The 23,037-nt window shown below is 30.8% G+C and overlaps 2 protein-coding genes across 2 annotated transcripts in view; both read right to left on the bottom strand.

Moving 5' to 3' along the window:
* LOC144850692 (chromosome transmission fidelity protein 8 homolog) overlaps window positions 1-23,037 on the bottom strand; it is a 119,149-nt gene that overhangs the window by 55,090 nt on the left and 41,022 nt on the right. The window lies entirely within an intron of this gene.
* Window positions 1-23,037, bottom strand: part of LOC144849591 (uncharacterized) — a 48,952-nt gene that overhangs the window by 20,214 nt on the left and 5,701 nt on the right. The window contains exons 2-4 of the mRNA XM_078706550.1: window positions 21,571-21,615; window positions 2,696-3,064; window positions 2,256-2,393 (exon numbers count right to left, since the gene is read on the bottom strand). Of these exons, the coding sequence (XP_078562676.1) occupies window positions 2,256-2,393; window positions 2,696-3,064; window positions 21,571-21,615 (552 nt within the window). The remainder of the gene's footprint in view (window positions 1-2,255; window positions 2,394-2,695; window positions 3,065-21,570; window positions 21,616-23,037) is intronic.

The following is a 23,037-nucleotide window of genomic DNA, read 5'->3' as shown; positions in this document are numbered from 1 at the left end:
CTATACACGAGGTGAAGAGTGCCGGAAAATTAAACTTTTAGTTCATGTCATTTGTCGTAGACTATCTTATTTTAAATGTCAATTGAACAAGAAATTATCAAGCAGAAAAGCAAGTATACAATGTTTGTTAGATAGAAATGTACCAAAGAAATTTAATAAGCTTGTTTATGGCAGCTGCTACTAAATAGGGGTTCTCCGTTTTGGCTACTTGTGATTCGAGCATAGTGTGTGCAGTGATCTTCACCCGCGATGGAGTGTAAACAATATAGGATCGCTATATATATACATATAGCCTAGCTTGGTTATGATAAAAGGAAGCGAGGTGGATGCGGTGTATGGAAGTCGCCAGACGGGTCGACCATCACAAAATTAATACTCGCACTTACCAAATACATACGGCACCTACTGTCTTCGAATTAATGGGAGTGCCTCATTTTGCATGAAAATTAGTCAAAAGCCGGGGTGGGCTTATACCCGAGTATGGGCTTATACCTGCATCAGTAAACGGAACCTTGGAGATCAGTTTTTAGTCGCATGCAAACAATTACTAAAAATTAAAAAACTCTATAGCTCAAATGTCAAAATTGCACGACTGGGCCAGCCATGTATATGGCCTTGTTAAGTATAGGATTGATCAAGGACAAGAAATTTCAAGTTAATAATGTATAATAATGTAGGCATACTTGAGCCCACTCCTTAATATAACATAAATAAACAGAGTGTAAATTTCCTAAAGACCCCATTATATCTCATATATGAAAACTACAACATATTGAACATAAAAACTTCTATTAACTGGAAAATAAACTGTTAATTATGATATTCTTCAAGAACAAAGTTTATGATACACAGACAATAGAGACAAACTATGTATACACTTACCCTATTGTATTAAAATCATTTCCCTTTCTGGTTCTTACTATGTTTCGACTAGCAATAAATTTACTTTCAAATATAGTGACAGCTGCGGATATACGTGTAAATGTAGACACTTATTGTTGTATAATAAATGTTATATATAAATGTCTACGTAACAACAGAGAGACACTGAAAAGATTACAAGGTTTTTGGTTGGTCTATGTGCCCCATGAGAGGCGTGGCTTGATGTGATACTGTCTTAACCCTAAACCCTCAACCACTGTCAATGTTTTGTGTTTGTGCAATCATGTGCTACTCTGACTAATACTGCTGCTGTCTGAATCACTAACACTTTTTTCTGTCTAAAGTTTAATATCTAATGTAAAACATTCATTTTGTAACATACATTGGTCAATTGTCAACAATTTCTGTAAACAACACCTGCTGTTATTAAAGTTCTTCCACCCAGAGAAAAGTTCTTCCACCCAGTTGAAAGTTCTTTCACCCAGTGGAAAGTTCTTCCACCCAGTTGAAAGTTCATTCCACCCAGTTGAAAGTTCTTCCACTAAGTTGAAAGTTGTCCACCTAGATGAAAGTACTTCCACCCAGTTTGAAGTTCTTCCACTCATTTGAAAGTTCTTTCCCTAGATGAAAGTTCTTCCACTAAGTTGAAAGTTCTTCCACTAATTTCAAAGTTCTTCCACCCAGTTTAAAGTTCTTCCACCCAGTTTGAAGTTCTTACACCCAGTTGAAAGTTCTTCCACTAAGTGGAAAGTTCTTCCACCCAGTTGAAAGCTTTCCACCCAGATGAAAGTTCTTCCACTCAGTTGAAAATTCTTCCACTCAGTTGAAAGTTCTTCCACCCAGTTGAAAGTTCTTCCACCCAGTTGAAAGTTCTTCCACCCAGTTGAAAGTTCTTCCACCCAGTTTGAAGTTCTTACACCCAGTTGAAAGTTCTTCCACTAAGTTGAAAGTTCTTCCACTAATTTCAAAGTTCTTCCACCCAGTTTAAAGTTCTTCCACCCAGTTGAAAGTTCTTCCACTAAGTGGAAAGTTCTTCCACCCAGTTGAAAGCTTTCCACCCAGATGAAAGTTCTTCCACCCAGTTGAAAATTCTTCCACTCAGTTGAAAGTTCTTCCACCCAGTTGAAAGTTCTTCCACCCAGTTTGAAAGCTTTCCACCTAGATGAAAGTTCTTCCACTCAGTTGAAAGTTCTTCCACCCAGATGGAAGTTCTTCCACTCAGTTGAAAGTTCTTCCACTCAGTGGAAAGTTCTTCCACCCAGTTGGAAGTTCTTCAACTCAGTTGAAAGTTCTCCCACTCAGTGGAAAATTCTTCCACCCAGTTGAATGTTATTATATTTTTTAAAAAAACAGAGACAATAATGTAACCTTACCTGTTAAATTGGAATAAATTTTACTATCTGTTTCACTATTTTGAACTGTAGAGGGAGTTGTTGACATAATACTGTTATTGGATTTGGAAGTTGTACCATGCAGCAATAAGCAATCTATGTCACATATATGTTTTGAATCTACAAAATATTAATAAACAGAAAACATCACTAGTAGTATAAAAATGAATATTAATAATTTTAATATTAAACAACAAAATAGGAGAAATTATATGTTTTAACACTATGGCTAATCATATTCAGGAGCCAGCTTTATAGGGGACACTTTATTTTGTCCCGAGTGTACGTCACCTTAATAGAGGTTTGACTAGTTGGTTTATCCATTTAGGCATTTGCATAATTAGATCATTTGCATAATTAGATCATTCCATTTTACAAAGACAATATATAGCTTTAATTACAAAAATGAAAAAAAAACTTACCATCTTTCCTATGAAAACTAAATATTGCATTAAAAGAACTAATCAAACATTCTTGACTGTCTTGCACTATAAGTTTTAATTTATTATTTATTGATTCCAGCTGAAATGGAGTTGTCCGACTACAGCAATGTTCACTATTAAATTCAATCCCAAAAGAATCTGGGCCTCTCGGAACAACTTTCACTACACACGGTTTATCATCAGTCTTACTTTGCGGAAAAACAGTTAGTTCTGTAATGTTCACAAATATAACATGACGTTTTGGAGCTTTAATACGATAGTGACATTTATGCGGGCCTTCTTCTAAACTTGCATTGCGAAACCAAGTTATGTTATTAATGTCTTTATTATAGAAGGTCCTTGAACAATCTGAAAGATTAAAATAGTGATATGTTACTAAGTATAGTGACAGTTTCTGCTGACGGATTAGCCCGAAATTATGTAATTACGTAGTACATCCACCAACTCACAGTGTGAATGTACTCTACAGACACTGGAATCATGCCAACCTTAAGAACATTTGCAATACGCGATATCAGTTGTGATGTTCGTAGTTCATTACACAACAAAAATTGGATTTGATGTGAATATAGAGATAAACCATAAAAATCTCTTCAAATCTCAAGCACAAAATATATCCAGTTAAATATCAATGAGATGTTGCTTTAATTATTATTATTATTCAATATGTTCACAAAGCTTATAACAGCAGTTGAAAATAAACATTTATAATGTCAAAAAAAGTAGGTCAAACTGTTTTATTGTATAAATATATGCATATGTTGTAATTTGTTCTCACGATTTTTAACATTGACAATATAAATAAGAAAACAGAAATCATTATTCATTAAACGTTTTTACAAAACTGAATTTATAATATCCAGATAAAAAAATGTTGAAAATCATAATTTGAACATTTTGCAACCATGTTTAAAAACCCTATTTTCATGTCAAGTGATAGTAAATAATAGGCCTAACAAGCTAGGCTCATATGTCCCTGTAAAATTCCTGGCTACAGAATGGATACTTAAATATTATTATAGAGACAGAATAAACATCAAATTTATTAACCAATATGCTTAATTCTAATATAACGTCAGTAAACAAAATTATTACTTAATTGAGTCTTAATGTCTAACATTGAATTGGGTAATTATTAAAATGTTCAACCAGTGTAAACACAGACTTCATATTCTTCACGATATACATAGACAGGATTCCGCCCACTCTGACTACTGTTAATATGCTAGCGTAAATCATTGTGTTGTTTCGTCATATAGCATACAATGTCGCAGTAACATTTCACGTCAATTTGTATTTGTTGTTGCCGATATTGTCCTGTCCGAACAAAGCCAAGAATCTATCGCTAAATTTGGTGGGTACTAAATTTGAATGTGCCCTATATTAATCAAAGCTGGACCTTATTAGGAACTTTACGATTTGAGTAAACGTGCGTCACGTCCACGTCCACATGGGTGGTAGGCAACTGGTACTCATCCACATGTATATGAACATTCATGTTGACACGCTAGCGAACGTATGACGTATTTTACCTTCGTAATCGAGTGCGCGTGGTGCTACTCCATTGCGCCAGTGGTACTGGCTTAGGCCAGGCTATGTATTAAAGGGACTGGGGCACAAAAGTTTCCCTTTAATATTGGTTCTAATGCATTTAAGATATTGTATAATATAAAAGACAGTAATACAGCTCTCTTTGGAAATGATTAATACCAAAGGGGTTAGTAGTAATTTCCTGGGGTTTTAATGTTCAAGATATCTAGTGTGATTATGTTTGCTTGCAGGCATTATAACTGTGGAACATGATACGCATTGCCACATAAACGAACAAAGGTCTATTATTATATTGGCCTAGTAATTTGCCTTTACTTACACAATTAGCCTTTGAAAATAAATGGCTTAACCCAGATTGGTGTGCAATGATGGCGTAATTAGGTCATAGTAATTAGAACACGATTAGTGAAATACTATTAGTAACTGTAGTATCTTGAACCAATACTAGACCAGTCTCGTGTCTATACAAAATATTGATTGTATACCATTTACAATATTGATTGTCTGGCTACCTATAACAGTAGTAAGATTCTAAATAAATGTTTAATTTCTTTTTGCAGAGTTTTACAATCTATATGTAGCTATTCCTTTACAATGTCGCCTAAAAAAACAATTTTCATGTCAAAATAAAATAAGTTTTTAAACATTATTTCATCCTTCTTTCTCCAACATGAGCCACTTTAGGGTTATTTTTAACAGCCTCATTTTTTACTTTCTCAAATCTAATTTTACAGGCATGATAGTGGTATCAGTACCTCAGTGAAAAGAAAAATTGACTGGCCAAAACGGGCCATTTACTCTGTAAGTGTATATAAGCCTGTCCAACTGACCTACTAATACAAAAAATAAAAAGAACTGCTGCAAGTACGAGAATATAAAATGTCTCCCTAACTGAGGTGATTAACACATTACAAAAACATACCATACTGTTTATTTCACAAGAGCTTATCATTTTCTGTCAGCTAATGTTTTACTGATGGTATTAAATGTTGTAAACATTATTGAAAGAAAAAAAAAGGACATGTAAGGTAGTGATATCAATACTAATGTTGCACGCTACAGTTTAGAGATAATGCAATAATGACGAGGTAACAGATGTTGATTATCCAAATAGAATAAGGGTTAACAAACTATTAAAACAGTTCGTTACCTCAACAGCGCAGGTCAATAATATAGTTTTGTCTAATACAAAATCAATGATCATATTTATAATTATGTAAAATGCATAATAATTTGATAATAATGCTCCTTACAATCTACAGTACAGTTGACGAACTAAATGTGGTTGTAGGCACTTTGCTCAATTGTGTGTGTAGTCAGACATAATGTTAATATCATTAGGGAAATGGTGGACATGACGTTTAGTCGCACTATGACAAGCAACATTATGCGTTATAGGTGTAGTCAACAATATGTTAAAGGGACAGTTTTAAAACTGATCGTTCAATGGTTTATGTATTAATAGGTTCAGGCCCATAGACAGTGGGGGTTTTTATAGTTGGGGTGAACCCCCTTTCACAGCGAACCCCCTTTCACAGCGAACCCCCTTAATCTACAGCGAACAAGTTAACAATACACCGAAGTATCTAAATATATAAATATTTGCATTAATTGATTATAATTATTAGCGTTTATACTGTAACAGAAGTACCTTCGCCTAGGACTTCTCTCTGACCTGATGTTCAAACACATTGAACGTAAAAAGTGTTATCCTCATTGTTAGTAGCGTGTCTGAACCGGTGGAAAAAGTATTGTAGGCTCCAACTGTTTTGCTGTTTGCTAGCGAGCTATGAGAGTGTCATTTCTGGCAAACTATAGTGCCATTTATCATGAATTTCCAGGCATCTAGCGATATCATTTAACAAAATTCGCTTAGTGTACTGACACCCTGACGTTATTGGTTTAAATGTTATGTGGTAAAATAGAATAAATGACTGTAAGAATATGTTTTTAATGATGTGGGTGTGTAGGGTGGGCAAGGTTACTTACAATTCTTCCCGCTAACCTAAAAAGCTAAAGTGGCCTTTCACTCTATGCAAATTTAGGCAGTTATTTGTGTTAGCATTTTACAATTTTATTTTTGCTATTTTTTAGCTACAGAACAACAATTTTTAATGAATGAGTTTCTAAAGTTGTAATTGCTTTACGTCCCATTTGAAGGATGAGGCAATAATAGTATCTTGTTTAAGGATTCCATATTTATTCAGTTAAGAACAACTGGGACCCTCATTAAGCTCTGTCTGCTCTATCAAACTTTATGTGACAAAAATATGTAATGTGCCCATGGAAACAATGATGTCATATTTGCATTATGGGAGTATGTTTCCATAGGTGTTTCAGGAAAAAATGACTGGGGTAATAATGTTCAGCACTTAGAGGTTTCACAACATTAGGCGCTATACAGTATAAATCCAGGATATTATTATTATTATATCACTCCCCATATTTGGACATATCACTACCATATTTGGGCACATCACACTATTTTTTTGTTAAACTAGTTTGATAGTGTAGATAGAGCTTTAGAAGGAAATGCTTGTCACATGATAGGCCCAACAATATATATGATATAATATGCCATAGACATGTCACAAACAAACGCCTCTAGCATAGTAGTCTGATATCCCTAAAGCCACATTTCTCTTCAACATTCGATCAAATAAAAAATTAAAATAAATTTATATAAAACTTGAAAGAAAGTCATTATAGTTAAAATTAACATTACTTGGCAGTCTTAGTCATAGAACGACAAGACCATGAAAAGTAATAATTATGAAAAGACATTTCAAGTTGAAAATATGCTATCCAAGCAAAATTGTACTCATTATGTCTACACAAAATGTAAATGGCAATTATCATATTGACGCTCGGAGCATTCAGCGATTACCCATCATGCTGTGTCTAGACAGATCGTACATTTATTGATTTTTCTTGATCTATAAAAACTTGGGTCATGGGCAGGTCATGAAGGAAATAAGGTAGAAATGTGAACATTCACATCATTATTAAGATACGGATTTTTTTATTTCATTTTACAGATATATTGTTAAATTGAAACTGAAGATTAATAAAATCAAACTTAAATAGGCCATTTTATAGTTTTAATCAAGTTATTCACTTCCATTCTATTCCATAGAAAAAAGAAAAATACACTGTTAAATTTAACCAAAAACATTTTGAATTACAATTTTGTTCAGGTAAATAACTTTTTCTTAAAAAAAATGTTTTTAATTGATTTTAATAACATTTAATTGAAAATAATAAGGAAACATTTTACCTTCATTTTTGTACAAATCAACAACTGATAAAAATAATAAATAATATTTAAAATAAAATAACTTAGTAAGTTAATAACTAAAAGAAACACTTATTCTATATATAATATTTTTAGAATGGGCCTTAGGACATAGATGTTAATTATACAGTACATTTGATTCATTATGTAACTGTTAAAACAGACTGTTAAATACAATAGACAGCTTTATGTTTGATTTAACAACATAACTAGGTTGGGGTCAATTAAATCAAAATAATAATATTAATAAAAGAATAAACCCATTATATCTATGGATGATCCCGACAAAATCAATTGTCATTTTACCAGAAGTGATTGAATGAACACAAGGTCAAATAAATAGTACATAGTAAATGATGCTGATAAATTTTTGTTTGTTTTAAATTATGTATTTAGGTTAGAAATTAGGTTGTGTAGTCAATCATTATTAAAATAATATTTCCACATGATTATGGTAAGTACACCATAATCAAAATAAGTAGTCTTAATTTGATTGATAAAAGGTAAAATTATACGGTCTGATAAAAAACAACTATTATTAAAGCCTATAAAAATAAATTAACTTTAATAATGGTAGAGTCTATTATGGGAAGTTTTGTTTCCTATCCTGGGTGGGTGGCTTAAGGTCTGTCTACACTATCAGTGTATAAGTGTATGTGACAAATAAGTGTGAGGTGCCCAAATATGGTAGCAATATGCCCAAATATGGTAGTGCTATGACATCATCATGTCCATATGGGCACATCACATTTTATTGTCACAAAGTTTGATAGTGTGTAGACAGAGCTTTATGTCAGTTTCTAGTTAAACGCACAACCAAACCGCCGCCTATGAAGATAAAATGAATTTAATAATATATTTTTTATATTGTTGATGTTCAATTTCAATTTTATTTCCACAATAATAACATACATACAGGATAATAAATGCAATGAAATAATCATGTGGGGAGAGAGTCAAAAGTCAGAAAGATTGTAAGTTTGACCCACCCCAAGATATAACATTAAATACGAAAAAGAAAAAAAAAGATATACATAAACTAATAATAAATAAAAGAAAACAAAGCTACAATTTCTATTTAACCATATTATCCAATCTTAACTGGTCTTATAAAATATATATACAAAACGTTCATCATGAAAGTAAATAGTTCTTGTATACTAATTTAGAAGTTGTAGCTGCATTTTTAATATCTACATGGATTATATTTCATAATTTCATATGTTCGACCCTTTTGTTTCCTGATATATTCATTGCATTTTAATTGTTTTAATGATGCTGAAATAAATCAAATCAACCAAATGAAATGAATATGGTTGCACACCTTGTTTGATTCATGCAAAAACTACATTGCATAACAATATAATCTGTATGCCTTTAAAATACTCCCAATATTTACACTATAAAACTCTTAGATCCCTGTGATAAGAGCAGCTTAATTCCCATTGAGTAAGGCCTGAAATGGGTTAAGTATGTCTAGTTTCCAAAGTGCAAATAAAAAAAGGCTGTGTTCTGGTGTACTGTACGCAAACATAGACAGAGACTGTAGCCATACAATTCATAGCTTTATGGTCTATCGAGTTATATAATTTTATTGGGATTAAAAAGGCAGCAATGGAGGGATATGCTCACGCCTTAATAACAGCCAATATGAATTATGAACTACTTTTTGAAAGTAATAATAACAATATCATATATTATTGTTAACTCCCCAGTTTAAAAAATCTTGAATCCACCCCTATAAACATATATCTAGTCTGTAGGCCTAATGTTAGTGTTTATATTTTGCGTACAGTAGAACCTCTTCTATTCGACACCCTATTCAAGGGACATGTGACACCTCTATTCTTTAACTTGATAAGTAAAACATATAATCATATGATTATAACAATTTGTAAAACTGTATTATGTTTAAATAAATAATTCAATCAAAATACGTTTCGACTGCTACAACCATCTCTAACTCGAGAAACCGCAAGACCTTCTCAACTTTACTTTTCTTGAGGAGACACATGGTGTACAGCAAAGCTGACTTTATTCGCCATGCAAACTGTTCCAAACAATATTTTAAAAAACAACAAAGGCAACATAAGACTACGCTGGTAACTACTAATGTAAATTACTTTGTTAATTGTTTTTGAATTATTTTTATATTGTTAATGTTTCTCTACTGAACCACTTTGGAAATCAATGCTTTAGCACTGAAAGTGTCATTCAGTATAAAGAAAGAATACATTAATAAATAAACTATATACATAAAATAAATATTACCTACTGTACCACCACCACCACACCATAAAAGAAAATGGTTATTGACGATAGTCAAACCCAAAATAATATCGCTGCTTTTCAAGTGCTATTTCTTATAAGCGAAATGTTATTTTTGTCAGACAAAACTTGTTTATTCAGATCGGTCTGTTGAGTCTAAATCGATCCAACATTCATGTGCACAGAAATAATCTAAATTGACCTTTTGAAGCCTTGTGACATAACATTTATAGATCGACCAATCAGATATGATGGGGCTTTAATAGAAAAGGACAATGCTATGTTGAACATGAGTTTGGCAGTGAAACAAGTCTTGTTTGCACCGGAAAGCAACATAATGTGCATATTACAACATAGTTTCAAAGAATAACAGATTCTTAGATAACCGATTAATGTAGTTCATATTGAATAAGTAAACAAACAAAGTGATTAAAAAACGATTCTCAACATATTTCCTTCCATGAAAAGTGGTCTTAGCAAATATTTTAAAAATTAGGTTAGTATTTTGTTTACTTTGTCAACAAATTATGTTGTTATTTATGATATAATTTATTTATTTTAAAGCAGATTTGTTTTCAGACTACAGTATAACATTACAAAATCATAGTACTTTATCTAATCCAATGGCCATATTCACATTTCTAAAATTAGACAACCTTAGGAAATCCTTCAAATTGGTATTGACTTAAATAAAATATTAATATTTGATAAAGGAAATATCTTTCTTAAGTGCAATTGGTGAATATAGCTACTAGAGAATAATATACCATTAGCAACTGTACTGTTAGGCCCTATTCTTATTTTTCAGCGAATTTCAACCATAAAATCTGCTTTCTTTGTTCATATTTAAGACTGTAGCCTGTGTTTGTATATAAAAAAGTGTATGTAGCCTACTGTATGTCACATGATTTTAGAATCACAAAATAAAAAAAAACTATAATACTACTTTAGACATAAAGACTGCAATTCTCACAGCAATGTCTACTGTCTCATAATAAATATATCTAGAATGACATATCAATTAAAACAATTAGTAATGACTAATGGCTAAAAATAACAATAGAAAAGTCTGACGGCCAGTTAAAGTGCGTTCCATGTACTGTCAGTCACTGGAATTTGATTCTTGATTATTGCTACGGTAACGTGTCAATAGTTTATTAATAATATCTGTTTGTCCACTTACATAACACGAAATACAATCATTAAATTTATTTAGAAATTCAAACATTGTTTATTTTCTTAGTATTATTAAATTACAAGATCATTTGGTGAGATTACAAAACAACAAATCTATAAAAGTCTGAAATGATATCAATCAATATCAATTACATAATTGCACCCAAAGTAATTTGACCAATCACAATGAGTCATTTTGGATGATCCATTATTTACTTGTTGTCATAATTGCATTGTACGTATATTCATTGTATCCTAGCTTGCCCCAAAATGATAATTTACTTTCACAAATTAAGGGTGTGGACAAATTAACTTTAAAACTTTAAAAAAAAGACATTTACAACAAATAAAAAAAAAAAAAATTTAATCATTCAAGATTAAACTTCAAAAACATTTATTTGCCCCAAAATGTTGCAAAATAAACGATGAATTTACTTTCACAAATTAAGGGTGTGGACAAATTAACTTTAAAACTACAGTAAAAAAGATGTTAACAAACAATTCGCAATAAAAAAACATTTATTTCATCCTATAAGAGCTATAAATAAAATGTTATTTTTTAGTTGATTTCATCAGATTTCTACAGTTGGTGGGCTTGTCATAGATGGTTACGGAATGACTACTACCATATCCGCCAGGAAGTTAGCCACCAACATGAAAGAGCCCAGAAAAAAAGGACTCCATCTTTTAAACAGGTGCTACTATTTATATTAGAAATAAACCAGTCACGCAATACTCAATGTTTAAAAACAATATTATTGTTATATTATCAAACAAAATCTATTTTATTTAAATATTTTTTTTTTTTTTTATAATAATAAGACAATAATTAAAAACGAAACTATTTTATTAATATTTCATGTTCAATGCGCATTAGTACGGAACTTGGAGCAACCATTTGCATCACGTGCAGCTGACATTGCTTATACATGAATTATGCATGAATACTAAGCACGATTTAATGTTTGCTCTCTCTATGCTGAACAACAATTGTGTTGAATCTCGGCCGTCAACAGGGAGTGTCTAAAAAAACTTATATTTCAAAACACTCTTAAAAACCCATCTTTTTGTTTTTTCTCTCAGCGCTTTGGGACAATCTTTTGATTGTATAAGCGCTATATAAATCGAACATTACATTAGATATAGCGATGTTGGTAGAACTAGAAAAATCTTCATATATTTATTAAATTATACGTAATAATAATAATAATACATAATGTAAAGAAAATGACATTCATATTCAGGTATTTTAATTTTTATATTATAATTTTATTTTAGAATGTTGACACCACATTACAACATTTACCTACAACTAGTAAAATCTTCATATATTTATTAAATTATACGTAATGTAAAGAAAACGACATTCATTTTCAGGTATTTAAATTTGTATATTAGAATTTTTCTGTCATTTTATTTTAGAATTTTGATACAACATTTACCTATTCCTTTATAGTTTTATTATTTATTTATAAACTTTATTATTTATTATCATTTAATATTACAGCAGGTATTAATTAATTTAACGGCGTCAGCATCTCTAATTTTAATTTTTCCACTAGAATTTGTTTGAATATTATACTATATAGTACAATTGCGATTAATAAATATAATTTGATTGTCTGGAAGCCATAGACAATTATATTAAAGTATTAAACAGAAATTAACAATCTACAATAAACCGAGAAGCCTATATTACTTATTAGCGTTTTTAGTTTAAATTCACTCAAATATATTGAACAAACTTCTTTCCACTTGGATTTTACATTAGTCCATACTTAAGAAAAACATGAATTCATTATATTACTATTCTGAATAAGTAATGCACTTAAAAACCAAAAGTAATTACTTAGTTTTGTTATTAGAACAGGAGGCTAGTCTTTTAATTCCTTTTTATGACGAGACCATCCCCTAATTCTGCCGTCTAGACTGTTGTCTAGGTACCAAGGGCATGCAGGGATCACCTTAAAAATTCATCAATATACTCTCTAGATACTTTTTAGCCATGGAGGAATTAATTCTATGTTTTAATGAAGTTTCTTTTGCATATTAAATAATTTTTTCTGACATGATAATGAACAAATGCTACTGTACGATTATTATTAAACTGACATTTTTTCCTTTACGAAAAAAGTAGAATTGTTTATACAGTAATAAGAAAACAAAACTAGAAGTATAACATGTTTTGTAAACGAATCCGCTAATTATAAATAATAAACTTCCGTATAGAATTTCTATAAACATTGATTTCCATTTTGGTGATTAAATTGTTATGAATCTTGACAATTAAAAAAAAAAATGTTCACAATGCGATTACAAAATATTCAAACAGCGCTATGACGATGATGACAGTTATACACCGTTGTGTAACATCTGAAAATCATCTTCCACTAAAATCTCTATAAATAGTACAAAAATATTGCGAAATAATTATTAAAAATATGAATGTTGATTCAACTAACAGGACCAATTTCCTTATACGCCATTTTGAAGCTAGCCATTCATGTGTGCGAATTAATTCCGGTTTGAGCTCAACCGTTCCAATCATGTTTCACGCCCCTGGATAATCATGAACGATTCATCGTCAAGCAAATTCTCGTCGAGTATTTTTTTCCAAATGCGATAAACGAGAATTGATATGTCTAGAAGAATCTATCACGAAGCAGTACCATACCATGACCTTCTGCAAATTTATATAATAACATTAAAACATGGAAAAGCTATTATACAATGTTCTGTGCCTATGACTAGTATTAAAGCTGTGTTACACACACCCACTGTGATGATAATAATAATTCTACTGTACTGTGGGATCCATATTATTACTGTAGACTAAATATGATTGAAAATTGGAAATAATGGTTTTAAATTTATATAGCGCAAAATACAAATAGTCTCTATGCGCTGTTTAGCACAAGTGTGAAAATGAAAATGTTGATGTAAAATAACCACGAAATAGCCTAAGAAAACCGAATAAATTGACCAAGACAACAGAAAAAAGTCCGAAAACGGAATCTCACATCACCACACTGTTTCACTAACTTGTCAAGACAATATAAATACAGACATTATAGACAGCATAAATACTATAGGACTACAGCAATACTCTACTTTCTCTACTATACTTTTGCCCAAAAACTATTTAATTACAACACCACCGTATCTGCTTAATGTAAAGGCAATAAATCCATCAAATTGTATTGTAAAATAGAAGACTAAAATTTAACTATACTGTATTATGTAAAAATTACTGTGTAATCTAAAATGTTTCAATAATTATTAAATTATAAGTAGATAAAATTGTCACTATAAAAGGTATTCACCAAAGAGTTTATAAAAGAAAAAGCATGGTAAAAATATCTAAACTAGGTATTTTTTCCCATAAAAATTGATATTATATTAACAGAAAGCTAGCTAGTAGCAAAAGAAAAAAAAAACATTTCTAAAGCCAAGCCAAGGCAGGCAAACTCAGCGGAAGGAAATTGCAGTTGACACGGTACGGTACATAAAGCAAACAAGTTGTTATTGCTGGATTTCCAAATAAATTTCATCTTTTAAATGTACTGTAAAAAATTAATCTTGATGGTCAATTTTGAGACAAAAGTAAAAGTAATGGCTTGTTTTTTTTATTTTGTTTGATAAAAAAATTTAGCAAACTTGCACGCAAATATATCATAACCACAAACTTAATAAATCAATCATTTTTACATTGAAAAGTGAAGACAACAAAATTTTCATCGTAAACATTCAAGGAAAGCAAAAATGACTATATTAAAAAATATTTGTGGTTTGCTTTTAGTATAGGCTTAGTAGGACAATCAACTAGACTGAAAATTGTTATATAAAGACACTGTTTAGTATAATAGTTTTAGTGTAGAAATGTATGTATATCGGACAGGAAATACTTGAAATTAGTTAGCTGTGGTAGCCAGTGCCATACATCTTTGTATCTTAAAGATGTATTGTCCCTATATATATTTGAAAAAAATTGGGTCATTTTGAAGTATCATAATAGTTATTAACTTTCACCAAAAATTAGTCTGAAAAAAAATCATTTAACTGAAATACAGACGTTTTTTTGTTCAAAAAATAACTTTGACTTCCAGTCAAAGTTTTCGATTAAAACATATCTCATAATGCAACGCGCTTGTTTGGCTACTCTGTATGCATAATCAAAAAACTTCCTTGCGATCTGTGCGAAAACACCTTCTCAAATGTGATGAGTTGTAAACAATCCTAATTAGCATCATGCATAATGCATACTCTTGGTTTGAAATCTTTGTTTACTTTCGCTCGCGACGAATTTCCAGACGAAATGTAATCAAATTAATTTACCTGTTAATTACGTAAACTTATTGTTTTTGGCTCGAATTTTTGACTTAAAGTGAATAACTTTAATATTACTTTGATATGGCCAATTTAAATTTAGAATATTTTGACCTTCATTTTTTGTGTTTCAAGGGACAATACATCTTTAATAAAAGTTAAAGTTTATAAGAACTACCACCCAGCCTAATATTTCAGAAGCATTTTAAAACCTACGTGTCTACCTACTACTACTACGAACCTCATACCTCTGGCTAGGGCTACGCCAAAATCTCAATTTGTATTTTGGGAAAGATTTAGTCCGCTTTCAATTGAGTTGACAGTACAGAACTAAAGCTATTCTTACCAATCTTGTATGACGCACGCATGGAAAAAAAGATTAATTCTTCCAAAACCATTTAAGTTATTTCACAGATTTCGGCGACTAGTAGAACTACTCATTGTGACTAGAGTTATTAGTTTAAAATGTAGATATATTTTTGAAAAATAAAATAATTAGTGTTTCAGAATTATTGGCTTTAAAGTGAAGATTCGCAAAGACCGATTGTCACAACAAATTGTTTTTTGTCTACCTCAAATCCAGCTTTGAGCATAAAAATATGATGTTGGATTTAATAGATTATCATTCTATTAATATGAAAGAGAGAACTTAGAGAATAAGACTGAGCCTTGCTGTGTTTGTAGTCTTGTAGAAAGACCAAACTGAGGCGAGTTAATCGTAGAAAGACCAAAAGAAGGCGAGTTAATCGTAGAAAGACCAAAAGGAGGCGAGTTAATCGTAGAAAGACCAAAAGGAGGCGAGTTAATCGTAGAAAGACCAAAGGGAGGCAAGTTAATCTCCTATTACATATACTCCAAAGAAATGAGCATAAACAGGCTACTGTGTTGATTGTTATTGCACACTGTAGTACTATAATAAAATGTCTACACAAAATATTTTATTCTATACATTGAAGTGATTGTATTGATTGCAACACATTTTATTACCTAACAGTATGAAAAGAGTTACAATATAAAATCACAACGGACACCATGTTTAAAAACACGTTCCCATTTTTAAATCTAATTTAAGGTCGCAAACTGCATTTTATGTAAAATTTAGAAACTATAATGGGCCTATTTCGATTACTTTTTTCGTCTTTAAATTGTTAAAATGTGAAAAAATAAATTGATGCTACTCTGGTCCCTAGTTAAGTGGCCCGCTAAACGCCACCAGGCAGACTGATATTTGTGTTCTGCTTCTACTTTCGATCAACCATCATAAGAGATGATTGGGGAACAAACACTAAAAACAGTGATAGTTGTTTTGCTAATGTTGATGGTCCCAATAAGAGGCACTTAATTCTATTAAATAAGAATAAATGCCAATCAAAAACTACACCGAATTGAAATATTACCAGCAAGTACCTGTAGTGTTTAAATTCTCATTCTATTAATACCATTCTTGATACAGTCTAAAACACTGTACAGTATTATAATATTCTTTATTAAAACCCCATCACAGCTAATGCTTAATTACTGTATGGTTCACCCAGTTGAATTTATAAGATACAAAATCAACATTAAAGATGTATTGTCCCCAAAAACATGAAAAATGAAGATTAATAAAATCAGAATTTTATTAGGCAATTTTGTAGTTTAAATAGAAACAAATGTTTTTACTTAACAAAAAGACAAACTAACAGTTAAATTCAACGAAAAACCTGTTGGCTAGCAGCCAATTTGACCAATTTTGAGATAGATGTATGTATTTTATCCCTCTTGTAACAATATCATTTTTCTAATATTAGTCTTTATATATTGTATTGATTTTTATTCTGTTATATTTTCTGTATAGCGTGTGTAAAATTAAGCATCAAGGAAAAAAAATTTCATGTTCGCCTTGTTGTGGTCATGACAATACAGATTTATCTTTATCTTGGTCAAAGTGAATACCTATTATGTGACATTGAATAGCGTATTAAAATATATATTTTTCAGGGGGAAAAATAATTTTTTTTAAACAAACTTTATGGTATAACTGGTTTAACTTTAACTTAGAACCTTTATATAGGCTACCAAGACAAATATTGACAAAAGTTAGTAATAAAAGGTCCCATTACTGTACGAACCCTCGGAATACAGTAGGCTACAGTACACTGCTGGCAGTCAAACCAAGGTGGACTAGGGTGGCCTAATATAGGTCAGATGGTCAAATCAGGACTCTCAATTGAAGATAGCAAGATGCCAGAGGGTGTAGACTTGGCCTGTGGTCTAGACCACAAAATACCAGCAAGGCTCAGAACCACCCAAAGGTCAAGTGCTGTAAGAAAGTATGTCATTGTCAGTAAACACAAGATAAGGAATACCTTTTCATTTAATAGACTTTTACAGAAAAAAAGTATTCATCACCCAAAAAATATATATATACATGTACAGTACAGTAACACACCATTAAACAATGAATTCATCTAGATGGAATAAATTTCAAGCATATTAAAAATAACTATAGTTTCTATTATTTATTAGTAACACAAATACTGATTATTATTAAAAATTACATATTTTAATTAAATTAAACTCTGTAGGGAAATCATTTTCTTGTCTTCATTAAACCACAATGCAGTTCAAATAGTCAATTAAGAAAATTAAGGTTAATATATTAAAGTACAGTAAACAACACTTTTATCAGTTTTGGTGTCACAAATTTTGCAATGTATAGTCAGGGAAAAGTTATTAACTCTTCCCTGGAATAGTATAGTATACAATCAGTGTTCTAGAAACCAATTCTGGTCAATTAAGCAAGATACCAAATCCTAGATGTAGCTAATCTTAATACAAATAACTAAACGTCAATTCAAATAGTAGCCGCTGATTGGTCTTGTTTTAGGATTGAATGGTTAGACCTAGCTCACTGCATTTGCTACTAACTACTACTAGTAGACAAAGGTTGATTTTATTTTTATTTCTTACATCATTTTTGTTATACTGGTTGGACCCAACTTACTCCGTTAAATCTTGTTGGCAAAAGCAGCTTTTGGAGAACACTGACAAAATATACCATCTTCCAATTACTTACAAACAAAGATAAACGATATTTCTACTAAACATTCCTTCTTTATTTACATCATTCAAATAGTATGAATTCAACAAAGCAATAACAACTGGTTAAATACATACTGAAAAGAAAATTTATGTTCTTAGCTTGCTAGTATGAAACTCACAAAAGGTTACAGGTTAATGCCATACATCTATTTTTATATTTTACCTTTGAACTTTGATCCCTATTCAATGACAATTGGCTATACTGCATAACGCTATTAACTATAGTGTGTATATTATTAGTTATATATGTGGAACTCTTTTAGATAATACAGATCTATCTAAATTGATTAAACTAAAGTAAATACAGTCTTCAAAGACATGTTTTAAGCTCTGTCTACATTATGTACACCATTTAACAAATATTTTTTTTAAAGCTGTGTCTATGCTATCGAACTAGTTTGAAAAAAAAAGTGTGAAGTGACCAAATATTGTAGTGATGTCAATATATATGGGCACATCACATTTTTTAAAGTTGTGTAGACAAAGCAATACAGTGTAGCATAGTCTCAATCAATGAACAGTACTGGACAGTAGTCCCCATAAATGAATTGTATGATAAAATGCTATATACCCAGCAATTTGAATCAGGCCTACGAATTCTCATTGTAAAAGTGAGCATTTTAACAATATCAATACATTTTAAATGTTGTGCAATAAAAAATAAACCAAATCATTTTGGGGTAATTGTTATGTTGGATGAGTATTTTCCCATTTTTACAACCGAAATTTCGACACTCAATTTTAATCCTCCAATCCCATTTTGACATTTTGCAATTGCCTTTCAATTTTAATTGTATATTTACCATATTTCTTGTACATGATGTATTTATACCATTTTGTATAGTATTATATAGTATTTTTATATTTGAATTTCTTAGTTTGGACTGAGTTTCAGGCCCATAGGCTATAGTAATTGAGTTCACTTTTTGTGTCCATAGCCAACAAAACAAAATTCATCTTTTTATCTAAAATTTTTTCTGTATATTTTTATGGCTTAATAAATGAATGAATGAATAGATTTTCTTATTTTCGTTTACACACATAAAGCTGTTAATAAGGCTACTGTAGCCTATAGCCCGCAACCAGACTATATTGAGGCTGGCATCTGGGAAGATTGAGCAGCTTTGCTACACTTATAGATAGCATTCAAACCAACCTTGCAACTCATTACCAATTATATGCTAGCCTATCAGATGGCAGGCTTTAGTAATGTATAAAAAGCATATTATTCAAGTGCAGCAGCTACAGTAGTTTCAACAAGCTACAGACTTTAGGCCAAGAGCTTCAGCAATCACGCTGCTTGTGTTACTGACAATGGGCAGAAAGAACTTCTGTTGACTAAGAAATGCCAAATCCTTGAGAATGGTCATTGCTAAATAACAAGTCCATGTCTAGACTAATATCATATAATTGCAGTGATCTTTTAATAGATGCTGGTTTGCTAGCCAAAGCATTGGATCACTGTTATAGACATGCTAGAGGAATAAAGTATTATTAAAGTAAGACATGCGCCTGCTGGAAAAACCAGAAGACTATGGTCTTACATCTTGCAGCCAGTCTGGTCTCCAGTTATCAGATGTAGTTACCTATTGAAAATAAGATGATTGTGTTTGTCGAGTCGAAGATTAACCCTAGGGACTAATTTCACAAGTGTACTGTAGGATAGCAAAAAGCTATACAAAACTACCCTTAAAATATATATAAAATTGTATAGCATAAAAACAACCTATAAAATACAAAACTATATTTCCTAGATTTTAAAATAGAATTTTCCCCTGAAACCATATTTTAAACTAAAGAAGAATTAATTATGTATCGTGTTTTGTATGTATATCATAATTTTATATAACACTATACTATTTTTTAGGTTTACTTATGATCATACAATGTTGATTTTAAATAACAAATTTGGTCATAAACTTTAATAGCTTTTTCAAAAAAATTCAATTGTTCACAGTTCACAATAAATACGAAATAAATAAAATACAATAATACGAAATTCTACATTTTACAATCTTAAACTGAATACAACTTTCAAAAAGGCACGACTATAATCGTCATCGTAGAGATAAAACATTATCTACATGATGTACATACACACATTAAAATGTGTTCTGTATGTTTTAATGGCCTCATGGTTGATTTAACATGCTTTTCCTACAAGTAAAACATGCTAGTTATTCAAACACAATGTTATATACCTCTTTACCACTCTGCAGAACACGCTGATAAGCCTAGCTGTAAAAAGCACTGGGCCACAGACTTAATTATTCCCTTGCAAAACAGCTCTAGAGGCCACAACATGGAACAACTTTCATGGCTTAAGAATGTCGAATTTTACAATAATTTTTTCTTTCATAGGAAGTAGTTAAGTTCTAAGTTCACCAATGAATTTGAATAATTATTTGTGTCCGACCAACAGTGGCAACATACTACCCTTCAACTGTTGCTAATGTAAAGGCTAACGAACAAAGACAATTAGTGTAAGACATTAATAATAATTTACAAAAATTCAGTTGTCAACCAGTATATTTAATAATAATCATTGATATTTTCTAAATTAAAACTATTTTTATGTGCTACGGTACAAACTACAAGGTCAGTATAAGACTATAAGAATGCTATTGGTCAATCATTTTTAACCAAAGGTTATTATTGTATAGCAGATAATGATTTAATAAAAACATGTTGTAGAAATAGTAGAAAATTAGTATTTTATAAATAAATTATAAATAAACCCTTCCTTTTGAATCCCTATTCAGGGGACACCTGGAAAATAAATTTATATACATGTCCTAACGTGAACCATTTTTAACTATTTTGCAAGGGTGCCATGTTTATTATGAACAATTCTGAGAAAGCCCAAGCCTTGTATACACTATCAAACTTTATGTGACAACAAAATGTGATATGCCCATTATATGGACATGAATGATGATGATGTCATATCACTACCATGTTTGGGCACATCACACTTTTTTGTTAAACTAGTTTGATAGTGTAGGCAGCTTTAAAAAATATTTGTTGAAATGGTGTACATAATGAATGCAGTAACACAAAGATAAAATAATAAATAAAACAAAAGATGTTATTGGTTATTCAAATAAATGATTAATTTTAATATTTAATAAAAAAACTACAATGATATACATACCTGGAAATTGCCTTGAGAAAACTGAAGTAATGTACATCAACATAACTGAAAAAAATATAGATTATAATATTTAATTATCAATTCTGTCGTGCTGAACGCATGAGTGCATTTTAAAAATGATGACAATGTGATGCTATCATTCCATTGGCAAGTATTACAGAAATACATTGTATCAAATATGTTCATTTTTTTTCTTTTGGGTATTGTAAAATAGATTTACTGTTTTGCTACATTTTGGCTACAACAGGGTTAGTATCTTCGAGTATAAAAATAAAAATTCATTTCTTGAATAAATAATTAAGATACATACAGTATTTAGCAACATAACATACTAGACATCTACGGTATAGGAAGTAGCACTTCTATAACAGTAGAACCCCTATTGAAGGAACACCTTTTGGACACAAAAATGTGTCCATAATATAGGGTCTCCTCTAAATAGACATTTGGCCTCTTAGAGATGTCTCCTAAATAGCGGGCGGTTAGTAATATTGTTCTTGTTCGCTTAAAAAAATAGGGAATTTCTATGGTTTTTTTTTTACTATAGGCCCTACAGTAATTATACAGTACATAATACCGGTAGACAAACATTAAATCGATCAAATACATCCCCGATTAAGAATGGTATGGTCTATTTTTGGGCATGTGCAGATAAATTGCTTTGTCTACTTCGTCTACTGAAAAATCTTACTAATTATTAATGTTTATAATACAGATAAATAAAGATGTTTGGTACGGTAACATACAGTAAAATATAAAGTACTTTTCTACTAAATCAAGGAAACGTACTTATGTACAGTGATACTGTATATTGATTCCTGTAGTTAGAAAATATGAAATTTTCAATCAAATCAGTTAAATTATCAATTTATCACACTTTGAATATAAAAAAAACACAAACTAGAGTAGGTACCAATTTCTAAACATTACATAGATTGCTAAATCTCATGAAGCATTGTCTCATGGAAAATGTAAATACCGACGGCTAGACGACAGGTGTATGCCGCCAAGTTAGTACACAGGGGGCGCCCTTTTTATTACACAATAGTTTGCTTTGGCTGCAAACAAATAACTTCACATTGCCCTTGTGTGTGATACACAATGACCCCCTTTAAACATTCAATTTGAATTACAGAAAAATACACATACTGCATCTGTAATGTTATAACAGTGTACAGTACATGCAGTAGAACCTTTAAACAATAGGGTTTGGTTATTTAAAGTTATTAAGATGTATTGTCCTCCAAAACATGAAAAATAATTTGAAAATCTTTTTTTTTTATAATTTTAATATAGTAGTTATTCACTTTCTTCACAAAATAATAATTTTACTTAAATGGACTTCTGGTTGACTATTTTTTTCCGTTTTATCTAAATTTTTGCCAAAGTGAATACAGTAACTGACTATGTGACATTATAAAATAATAAATTATAGCATCTTGACAAAATATTTTTTGTTTATATATA

Source organism: Antedon bifida, chromosome 8, assembly GCF_963402885.1.
Source record: "Antedon bifida chromosome 8, ecAntBifi1.1, whole genome shotgun sequence".
NCBI lineage: Eukaryota > Metazoa > Echinodermata > Crinoidea > Comatulida > Antedonidae > Antedon > Antedon bifida.
The sequence above is the reverse complement of the archived record's forward strand: the minus strand, read 5'-3'. Positions and strand labels throughout refer to the sequence as shown.